General features: G+C 39.0%; 1 protein-coding gene across 2 annotated transcripts in view; it reads left to right on the top strand.

The window, feature by feature from the left end:
• LOC145668627 (uncharacterized) overlaps window positions 1-12,318 on the top strand; it is a 120,164-nt gene that overhangs the window by 104,437 nt on the left and 3,409 nt on the right. The window contains exons 1-2 of one of the 2 annotated variants that reach the window (XM_081736669.1): window positions 114-209; window positions 10,874-11,038. In XM_081736669.1, the coding sequence (XP_081592795.1) occupies window positions 129-209; window positions 10,874-11,038 (246 nt within the window). In that variant the 5' untranslated portion in view covers window positions 114-128. Of the gene's footprint in view, window positions 1-113; window positions 210-10,873; window positions 11,039-12,318 lie in introns of those variants that run through there. The other variant, XM_081736670.1, reaches the window with a different exon arrangement.

The raw sequence follows: 12,318 nt of genomic DNA, 5'->3' as shown, positions 1-12,318 counted from the left end.
TCAAGCACACAAACGATCAAATTATCCATATATTTCCTGTAAATTTTAAAAATTTCGCTGGAAACGGACGCCCAACTTTGGAATTTAACCCGAAAGGAGAAGTAGCGTATAAAGAAAATCATGTAAATATGCTTAACTACGATAGGAACACTGGGATCATTGAAGGGCGAGTAGAAGCTAGTATGAAGAGAAAAGAATATCATGTAAAGGTAAGTGTAAACTGCAGATTAATATTCTCAATATAATGTTGTTGAAAAACATAAATGTGTAGACTGGAATGTCTGATTTAACGAATAGTAGTGAATATATGTACTGTATGTGTATAGGAAGCGTATATTTATCATAATATGAAACAAAATTACTGTTGGTTTTAATTACTGCAATCGCAGTAGACTTTCTGAACAACAAGCGAGTGACAATCTTAAGCATGAACATGAACGTCCCTTAATAATAATTTTAGATTCGATGTAATTAGAATTATTGAAAATTGTTATGCTATATACTTTTTGTTATATTGCTTGTTGAGCTTCAGTGAAAATCTTTAATATGGAAGAAAGTTTACTTTTTAACATTAGGAATCAGATATTCAGAGCAAAAGAGTACAGCGCTAGAATAACTAATGCATTTTAGAACATACAATTATGAATAGGCGTACTTGATCTTAGAAACATCAGCATTACCGGTACTCGAGCAGATGGTTCTACCAAATTCTGGCACGTTTGGCAGATTTTCAGATGTCAAAGCTTTGTATTTCTTTTAGCAGAACACGCACTAAATGAGGAGCTCCATTATCACTTCCAGATTGACTTCAGGAGGGCTTAGTATAAATACAGTGTGGATGTATGACATAAAGACTACAGTGCATAAAACACGTACCAATATGTGCTAGGTAGCCACTAAAAGCCACGTATGCTATTTAATCGAGTCAGGGCAGGAGCGCAGCAGGGAGTTCCGAGTGATAGAGAGGGGGTGCGTTCGTAGGGGGCAGGTGCGTCAATGACGAGGGATATGCGCGTAAACGAGGATAGTGGAAGAGTACGCTTACATATACAATAGTTTTACTATCACTCAAAATTCATTTCAGTATGCTGTGCACTGACAGTACTTACTTATATTCACACTCTCATTTCTTCACGAAAAGTGTTTCCCGTTGTGTTTTACCTTTGAATTATCTATTTGGTAGAACCGTCTGCTCGAATGAACCCGAAACATCTCTTCGTGGAAATAGTTTCCTAATTCATTCTTCATTCTTTTGTCAGCGGGTGTTCATTCCGTGCTTGGCATTGATAAAGTTGAAAAGCATCATCAGAAATAATTATTTAAAAGGCATAATTCTCCAACTATCCTATCTAATGCCCTAATGTTATCTGAATTATTATTTTCTTTGCGCCTGCAACAAATGGCGTACAGATTTGTAATATGCAGCATACACATGCATTAAAATTCATAAGGGAAACACGTACCAACTTACGCTGGCTGGTCAATTCACGTAACAAAGCATCTATGATGATTTGTGGCAGCTCGAAGCTTGAGCGCTGTGGTAGTCAGCGCCACCACATCGTCTCAGGCTTCTGGAACGTCTCTGGATGGTTCCCAGTTTTCTCGCCAGGTGGCAGCGCAGGATCCGGCCAAGGGGACTATACATCAGAGTGAAGAGAGCCTTCTTCTTCACGTGGGACCCGAAGAGAGAACATCAAGAGTGGCAGCAGCGGAAGGGTCGGGACCAGTACCGAGGGGGCACCGGACATCAGGCTGGGAAGCTGAAGTGCATCGAGTGAAACGGAGTGCAACGAGAACTATAGACTCAGTTATTTTTTTGTGAAGTGCAATGGACAGCTGGATGTCATGATAAGTATCCCATCTACCTTAGTATACCTGCACAGTCTGTATCCGTACTCATAAATATTTTTATAAAATATATAGCAAATATTTAAACCTTGATTCTCATTTAAAAATAATATTGGATACCACCTCACCACTCCACGCGCCATCTGCGTAACTAAGGAATATGCACCCTCACATTTACTCTAGCGTAAATGCGACGGTGACATACAGATTATGAGACTCATGGAGTGTTTCCAGTTTCATTAGGAATGGTGGTTATTTTCTTTAGACAAGTGTATACTTACGCCTGGTTTCGCGCGGAGTTTGCAGTACCATGTTTGCGGGCCACGCTCTTTATTTTTTTTTTGTTATGGGGAAAGATAAATTGTTCATTTTAATACCTGTAAGCCCACCCCAATTTCCTAGTGGTACATGTATGGTCCACGTGGTTTGAGATCCGTAGTTTACATAGGCTCTGTCCCACTTTGTTAAAAAAAAAGCATAGCTGTTGGGTAGATTGATCATTTCCGTGCCCGAGTGATATATTTATTTATTGTAAATCAGTACTGTACAGGTATGTTTTGTAATTTCAAATATTCTCTTTTGTGTTATTTTGTACGTATGTTATAGTTGAGGTTCATGCATGCAATGCTTAGATGTGGTTGCATTGTCTTATCACTAGTGTCATTGAGTGTTTAATTTCATGTACTTGCGCAGTGGACATATAAAATGCAGAATGGAACCGGTAGACATTGAAGCTATTTTAAGGAGTATTAGGGAAGAAATTAATAGTTGTCGTAAAGATTTCAAGGACACTCTTAGTAAAGAATTAAGTAACATCAGAACGGAATTATCTGAGCGTGTGGGTGAAATCAATGAATCCGTGTCGAAAGTGCAAGGCGAATTAAAGCAAGAGGTAGCACAATTAAGTACTAAAGTGGTAGATTTAAGTTCAGAACAGGAACGCATTACTCGCGAAGTATCTAGTATTCAAGTTACGGGAAGCAAACAGGCGCGTATTAATGCAGAACTGCAAAGTAAGATAGAGAATTTAAGCAAACGTTCGAGCAGTGAAATGATAGATGTAGTTAATAGGATAGATAACCTTTGTACTGAGCATGACCAACATCGTACCGCGATGAGAAAGGAAGTAGGTGAAGTCTCCAAGAAACTAGAGAGTCAGAAAAGTGAAGTTATACAATACGTTAGTGCTAGCGTTCAGGACGTTGAGTCTCAGTTGGATAGCCTTTTGTTAGAGGTTAGAGACGTACGAAGAGATTTTATGACTAAAGTTGATGAACCTGTGGTAGAGATTGAATCTAGAACGAGCGAACGCGTTTCAGCTTTAGAGAACCAACTTTCACAATTATTAGCTAAAACAGATCAAGTTGTTAGAGAGAACGCAGCCTCTCACAATGATTACCCGCATGTTATTTCGCGCCAACAGTTACCACAGGACCGAGTATTTCAACGTACTTTACATTCTTCGATTGGTGATGCTGTTGTTACGTTAAGTTCGAACAGCGCTTCACAACCACAATCTCATTCTACAGTAAATTTTGGCAATGCGCCGAGTTGTGAAGTTAGGGAACACGCTCATGAAGTTTATAATAATTCATCAGACAATGAAGGTGATAACAATAGGCCGGCACGCACACCACGTTTGAAATTAGCTGATATTAAGTTGTTGTCTAAATTTAACGGATCACCTTCAGACGTGCTTCCTTCCTTGTTTTTACAGCGTTTTGAGCGGGAAATGAAATTGTTAGGTGTTCATCATTCGGATTATCTTGATGTTGTAGAATTTGTACTCGAAGAAGACGCCTTAAAATGGTTCACTCTTAATAGGAACAAGTTCCGTGATTTTTGTGACTTTAGTGACACGCTCGTTAATCACTATCAGAACTCGTATGTAGTAGCTAATAAACTTACGATGTTACGCACGGAGAAATTCTCACCATCTAAGCACGGTTCAGTGGAGTCATTTATTGTTAATCGTTTCCAGCAAATGAAGGCCCTTTCACCTAATATATCTGAAGTCGAAATAATCACGTCTTTAATTCCATTGTTACCTTCGCGTTTCCAGAATTACCTTGCGGCCACCCATCACTCAAAATTTTCTGACTTTCTTGCGTGTGTTCAGCGACTGGAATCGATTCCGAATTTGTTTAGTGACGGGAATCAGGCAAATCAAAGGAACAATTATTCACGTGGAAACACCAATCAGTCATACAGGCCTGGCCCCCAGGAACGTAGATCCGCTAATATTAGGTATTCTGACCGTGCCCAACCACGCGACAATGTTAGGTACCCAGAGTCTGATAGCTTGTACGACCGTTCCAGGAACCGGTTCGATCGTAACAGTCATTCCCGCGATCATGACTACAACCGTTCAGGTAATGCTCGAGGAAGGCCTCGAGGTTCACGGCAATTTAATGTACGTCGGGACGATAGGTCTGGTTATAGTTCTTCGAATGCGCAAACTACACAAGTGAATCGAATCGAAGCTGACTCTAACGAATCTAACGATTCTTTAAACTGATTTCACACTCTAGTAAGAGGGGTACTAGAGTTGAAGCTTGCAATAATAGTGTCAATCCCTCAGAAACTGAATCTTTCTCTGTACAAGACACAGCATATCAAGTTAGATCTGTCCATCTGCCATCTAACAATTGTTCATTAGCTAATGATTCCGTAGGGCTAGTCAGTGCTCATGATTCAATTATCAGTGACAGTGACGGGCACGTTCTAGAATTTATGAAACGTAACTGTTCGGCACGCATTAGAATTCAGTTGCTTGACAATGAATACGTGGCTCTATTAGATAGTGGTTCTGATGTAAGCATTATTGATGAAACAGTGTGGAAGAAAGTAAGTAGATTAGTGTCGTCACCACATTTAGAACCTACTAATAACGTCACTTTGATAGATTTTACCGGTAGGCGGCGAACATTAGTAAAAGGGAAAGCTTTGTTGCCACTAAAATTAGGCCAAGTTGAATTGTACGCGTATTTTCTAGTCGTAGCTAACTTGTCTGAGAAGGTAATTATGGGTTTGGATATTATGACGCAGTTAAAGTCTGTTCTTAATTTTGCGGATGAAACAGTGCAATTTTCTGTAGATGACTTCAAGGAAATCTGTCGTTTCTTACCGGTGATCGACACGAGACAAGATAAGAGTATCCCTCCCGCTTCACTCAGCAATGGTGATGCTGCATCATCTCCTGACGAAAATAGTTCCTTCGAGCCTAGAGAAACAATTATTGACGATTTTGAATGTTTCGAGGAAGTCTTGAATGATGAGAATGAACTCTTGTGTAGGGACATAAATATAGATAACGGAAACAATTATGGCATGACTTTTAGTACTAGTAACGAACATGTTTATAATGGTAGGGGAATCGATTTTAGCAAGTTTCCTCAGTACTTCGCGACAGATGAAGAAATTTTTAACGCTGCAGCGAAAGCTACAGCTCTCAGTGACGAACAGAGAAAGCATCTTTTGTCAATTTTGATGTCACATCGTCAAGTATTTGCTAACTTTCCTGGTTTATGCAGAGATTTTGAGTATGATTTGCAAGTGAATGCAAATTCCCCTGTGGTTAGGTCACCGTATCCCATTGCTATCAAATACCGAGAAGCCGTGAGAAAGGAAATAAGTAAACTTAAGTCTTTGGGTATTGTCGAGTCAAGTACTTCTTGCCACCTTAATCCGCTTCATGTAGTCCCTAAGAAAGTTAATAAAGAATCAAATGAAGTTTCTGTGAGAATCGTAGTTGATCTCAGATCTATTAATGCTCTTACACCACTACAACATGTGCGTTCTGAGAAGACCGAAGAATTACTAGCGCGTTTCCATGGTAACGATTGCTTTAGTTCCGTCGATTTTTCGAATTCGTATCTACAAATTCCATTAGTAGAATCTTCACGCCCATTCACCGCATTTTTGTTCGAGGGGGAACTACTCCAATATACATCTTTACCTTTCGGTCAGCGTAACGGGTCCAGTGCCCTCAACAGTTGCTTGCAAAAAGTATTAAAATCTGATCTACTGCCCCATATAGTGAGATACATCGACGATTTGTGCCTTGTGAGTAAAGACGCCGAAGAGCATTTGCGTAAATTGGACGTGTTGCTAGAAAGAATAAAGTTGTCAGGCATGACACTTAACTTGTCAAAATGTAGCTTTTTTGTGACAGAAACAAAATTTTTAGGATTTATAATTTCAACAAAGGGTTTCCGTAAAGATCCCGAGAGTGTGCAGGCCATTGTCAATTTGCCCTCTCCCGTAAGCATAAAGGATCTCAGACATATTTTAGGTATCTTTTCATGGCATCGGAAGTTTATTAACAACTTTTCCACTATTGCCGCACCGCTATTCGATTTATTGAAAGCCGGACGTAAGTGGCAGTGGACACAGGAACACGATAGTGCGCTTTCGACTCTAAAGAAAGAAGTCATCAAGGACGTGATGCTATCTTTCCCTGACTTTTCGAAAGTCTTCTATTTGCAGAGTGATGCAAATCCACGGGCAATTGGAGCCGTACTTTACCAATATGAGGGGGAAGAAAAGCGCGTGATTGAATATTTGAGCCGTACTCTATCTGATTGTGAAACTCGTTACACTATAACGGAACTCGAATGCCTTAGTATAGTATACGCTGTGAAGAAATGGGAATCTTATCTCGAGGGTCAACCATTTGTTATTAGGTGTGATCATAAGAGTCTCGTCTATCTGCAAAAGATACGTCATTGGAATAATAGATTGCTACGTTGGTCTCTGCAACTACAGCGCTTTGATTACAAGATTGAATACATACCTGGGCCCGAGAATAAGAACCCTGATGCATTAACTCGTGTTTTAACGACGCCTGAGCACAAAATTGTGCGTACTCACGCATTGCAGACTTTGCGAACCGACGTGAAAGATATTTCAGTAGAGGATTTGGTGGAACAACAACGGTTAGATGAAGAATTTTCTTTAGTTCTTTCTTATCTAGAAAAGGACCGTAATGATGATAGTCAAAGTAACAATGCTGACATTAGTTATCCTCCCAGTAGTAGGAAGTGGAAAGATTTATATCGTGTAGAGAACGGAATATTGCAGATTCGTGATTTTCATTTCCCGAATCGTTGGCGTATATGTGTGCCCTCGAAGTACATTCCGAAGATACTTGACAAGTATCACAATGAAATGGGTCACTTTGGTAGGGACAAGTGTCTGTCGTTAATTTCTAGAGCGTTTCACTGGCCCTACATGAATAAAGATATACGCAACCATATAAGGGACTGCCAAGTCTGCATGAGGACCAAATCACATAAAACACCTATTTATTCACCTATGCAATCTGTCACAGCGACACGGAAAGGTGAACTATTATCATGTGATTTATATGGACCTCTCCCTAGGGGACCTAAGAGAGAAAAGTTTCTATTAACTGTTCTCGATGTTTACACACGGTATCTTCAAGCATACTGCCTCACGGTCGCCACGAGCGCTTCAATTATTAAATGTCTTGAAAATTATTTCGATCATTTAGGAGTGCCTTCTTCAGTAGTCACCGACAATGGTGCACAATTTACATCTAAACGATTCAAGGAAGCTATGGCCAAGTATGGCGTTAAAATAAAGCACTGCACCCCCTTCCATCCGAAATCTAGCCTCGTTGAACGTGAGCATTCCAACATTTCGCGATTGTTCCGCCTTTTTTGTTCAGAAAAGCACGCAGACTGGCCGATGTTCGTGTCTCAAATTGTTAGATTACTCAATCACTCAATTTCTGCTTCATTAGGTCTTTCACCGATTGAACTACATCTTAACATTGATCCCGCCAGTAGTATAGAAAAGCAATTTGCTGTACATTTGACCGATAAAACGGGGGAAGACGAGTTGCAGGATTGGAAGAAAAAACTTGTAATGGCAGACCTGCGTAGAAAGAACTTATTGAAACGCAGAAATGATAAAATCAACGAAGGCGAAAGCAAAAGGCGTTCGATACAGACTCACGATTTAGTGTTCTTGAAACAACACCCCATTAGTAACTCGGTTGACAAACGGATCTCAAAGTTTGTTGATTTGTACCGGGGACCATATATTTGCACTAGACCGGTAGGGCAGAAGGTATTTGAACTTCGGGATTCTCTATCCGGTAAATCGATTGGGGTTCATTCCATTGAAAATTTAAAATTGTGGCTGCCAACTCCGCAAACAAAGGAAACTTGGTACAAAATTGCTCTCCGTCATCTCAACGACGATGATGCCTGTAAATTAAAAGAGAAACTTACGATCCAGAATGATCCAGAACAGACGCGCCTTCCTGTTCTCCTACACCCTAGATTTCCCCAAACATCCAGCTTCCCGAGCAGAGATGTGATAAAAAAAAGTAGTTGTTTTTATTAAAACACACAAGTGCCTCTTTGAACTAGAAGTGCCCTTCCTAAGTGCATATTCTGTGTAAATAGAAGTACTGTGTAATAACCCCCGTGCAGAGATGTGATTAAAAAAAAAAAAAGGAACGTAGTTGTTTTTGTTAAAACACAAGTGCCTCTTTGAACTAAAAAGTGCCCTTCCTAAGTGCATATTCTGTGTAAATAGAAGTACTGTGTAATAACCAGTTCAGGAACGCTTCCCTGAATTGCCTAGTTGGACTGGAATTATCTTTTACAGTGTATACTGTGGGTGGATGAAAGTACTGTATATTAATAAGTTTTGAAGCCTTCACTATTATTTTGAACTGGAATTATTATTAAGTGTATATATTATGTGAATAGAAATGCTGTTTATTAACCAGTCCCAACATGCTTCATTGGACTGCCTCTTCAAACTAAAATTAACATCGAACTGAAATTACCATCAAGTATATATATATATTGTGTGGTTCTGTATTTCATTGTTCTTCAGTTGCTGATGAACTGGACTTATTGTGAATGTGCAAGTGCTTCTCAGACCTTGGGTTAAAGAAAGAAAGAAAAAAAAGCACGCATCAAAATTAATCAAGAGCATAACATGATCTCGCTATGTGTTACAGCACCATTAGGCGTTATATTTCTAATCCTTGTTTACTTTCATGCGCATTTCAGCTGGAATTCCCTGCCTTCGTGAGTTCGTCACCAAAAGTCTCACCGGAGCACCACATGTGGTAGTCAGCGCCACCACATCGTCTCAGGCTTCTGGAACGTCTCTGGATGGTTCCCAGTTTTCTCGCCAGGTGGCAGCGCAGGATCCGGCCAAGGGGACTATACATCAGAGTGAAGAGAGCCTTCTTCTTCACGTGGGACCCGAAGAGAGAACATCAAGAGTGGCAGCAGCGGAAGGGTCGGGACCAGTACCGAGGGGGCACCGGACATCAGGCTGGGAAGCTGAAGTGCATCGAGTGAAACGGAGTGCAACGAGAACTATAGACTCAGTTATTTTTTTGTGAAGTGCAATGGACAGCTGGATGTCATGATAAGTATCCCATCTACCTTAGTATACCTGCACAGTCTGTATCCGTACTCATAAATATTTTTATAAAATATATAGCAAATATTTAAACCTTGATTCTCATTTAAAAATAATATTGGATACCACCTCACCACTCCACGCGCCATCTGCGTAACTAAGGAATATGCACCCTCACATTTACTCTAGCGTAAATGCGACGGTGACAGCGCCCATCAGGATTTATCTGTAGGAGCAGGCGGATCAGCGAAGTTGGGTATGCGTGTAAAGAAAGACAGGTATGAAAGGCATACACCTACCTGGGCTACTGATTACTACAAGGAGATTTGCATTTTAATTTCTTAGTAACCATGACAGTTGTTTAACGCTGTTTTCTGTGTTCTTTTTCTACTTAAATAAATTACTTACACAGAACGATTTTCGTAGATTAGCAGATTTTAGACGTAAATCTTCAGAAAAAAAATCCCGTATTTTTCATGCGCACTTAGCGTACATTGATAGGATGTAACAACTATAATTTAACACAAACTAACAAGTCCAGTTTAGATTTTCCAATATTGCCTGTACCAATATTCATATGCTGTGAGGTACGGTTAGGTTAGGTTGTGCTTGCTTAAGTGCGGTCGTCTTACATATATGCGTAACACCGATTTGCCAATTTTAAAATCATCCATTACCTGCGAATTTCAATTTTATCAAGGGTTTCAAATTTTTACACACATATGTTACCAGAAAGGTAAAATTGTCATCGAACTTGCCCTGGTGAGGCTCGGAAAGAGCGGAGGCATGCGAATATCACACTCCATGTTGGGGCAGGCACTGTTCAATGATGCACTGTCTTTAAACGTGTGATTCAGTTATCAGTTTACTAAGAAACGATATTACAGTGTTCCGAGTATTAATATTTATTAAGCAGTTAACGAAATTAGCCTTAAATTGCCACAAACAGAAAAGACAGAGCAAGGGAGCTTATGGTAAAAATGTGTATTTTAATTTCTTTCTGGCAAAATGTGCAAGGAGAGAAAGTGTCCTCCACTTTGATATATCTGTTCACCCATAAATAATTAATCATTATATCGCTTGTTGTACAGTGTGGCTTTGTTACTGTTTCTCTTTAATATATATTATATGTATATATACGTTTTGTACAAAATGGCATAGATCTATATGTTTAAAACCGGTACATTAGTTCGAACAAGATCAGTGGTGGCTCAGCATCACCTACTTAGCGTGCGGTTGTAGTATTTTGGCTATTTCATTCATTTAATGTGGCGTGTGAGTAATTTTCTATTTTAAATGTAATGCTATTATTAAGGTTACGGGTTAAGGTCTGAAGACAGCTACCTGCTGAATCACTAGAAAAACATAATTTTTAAAAAATAATAATATAGAAACATTTGAGTGTAAGTGTAAGCTTCGAAAAAAGGAAACAAATCGTAATCAACTTTTTTTTTTTTTCCTTAATGGAAGTCTGTAATGAAATTTAACCTTCCGTGAAATAGCATATTATCTTCTGAACTATAAATCACTTTAAGTAGTGTTCACTGTTGTGCTTATAAAATTGTTTTATGTATGTTTGCAACGTAATTTTCATTTTTTATTATTACAGATTCGTGTCTCTACTGATGGAGATAAAATTTTAGAGAAATTATGCGAATGTCCACGTGGTCAAGTTGTATGTCATCACATGGTTGCAGTGTTACTGTACGCCATTAATAACATTTCCCAGACGGACAGAACTTGCGAATGGAAAAGGAAGAGGCCAGCCAAAGAGGTAATACTATAAACTATACAGATGTACTTAATTTCCAAATCCATGTGTTAATCGAAACGTCTCACGTTTTCTGACAACAAAATTTCTTCCAACGTTCTAGATATTGTTTGACAAAACAATTCTTTTTACTATTTGATTAGATTTCCATTCATATGCTAAAGCATGTCAATTACTTCAGCACTTACTGTGCTTCAGTAGCTTTAGCTTCAGCTCCAGGACGGTATGCTTTCCTTATATTACCAAAACACTATAATCGAAAGAAAAATATTTATCAACATTCTCACATTACTGCTCACTACAGACCTTAAACAGCATACGGCCTTCAGTTAACTTATGTCTAGTCATTATATCGGCTTCCATCTTCTTGATTTCTGGCTTTCTAGACCACAGTTCGATACTCACATTGTCTCATAACGTGGGTAAAAACAGATAAGTCATTGGGGATCAAACACACACTGAAGGCACCATTCCCATACACGACACACACCGTACCACAGTGGCTCTATGATAGAGCGATTCATTCCTGGTTCGATTCCAGCTCGCGCCAAGTAAAACAGGCAAATACCAAGTATGTGGGTCTTCTCAGGATTCTCACCTCTCTCTCTCTCTCTTTTTTTTTTTTTTTTTTTTTAATTCCACCACTTCATTCATTATCATCGCAGTCTCCCTTAACCACGGTACATAATGAAGAGACGTTAACAGCTAAAAGAAAAATACTAGGTGTCTCACAAATATATATATTTTTTGATAAACAGTGCCGTAATTTATTATCCGTTTTATCCTAACGAAGAACATTATTCTATTTAAAATAATTAAAATTTGTTACCATACTTTTTACACGAGTTCTAAAACTGCTTGATATATATACTAATTATAAACAGGAATTCTGATTGCTGCAACTATCACATTTCTCACTTGTTCCATTTATTCCTATATATATATAAGATGTTTAAGAGAGAAAAGAAATCACTGTAGTTTCCTGAAACTGGGCTTTTAGGGAGAAATGCTATCTTCATCAAAGAAAGGCTTCGTCTGGCAACTTCATTCAGATCAGTTTGACATTTGTCCTTTTGGTATGAAAAGTATGTTGATGATGAGTATTAGGTACTACAATAACTTTTTAAAATGGGGTAAATTTTTCTTACTATCTTGAGACGCCAAAACTCAATGAACCAATAGAATCCTGATTGGGTGGAACTTCCTTTTCGCCTACATTAATTTTACGTCCTTTGACACTGACGTGGGAGACCCGAGTTGATTCCTGGTGTTAGCACATGTGG

Source organism: Thermobia domestica, chromosome 13 (assembly GCF_964235325.1).
Source record: "Thermobia domestica chromosome 13, izTheDome1.hap1.1, whole genome shotgun sequence".
Taxonomy (NCBI): Eukaryota; Metazoa; Arthropoda; class Insecta; order Zygentoma; family Lepismatidae; genus Thermobia; species Thermobia domestica.
The sequence above is the reverse complement of the archived record's forward strand: the minus strand, read 5'-3'. Positions and strand labels throughout refer to the sequence as shown.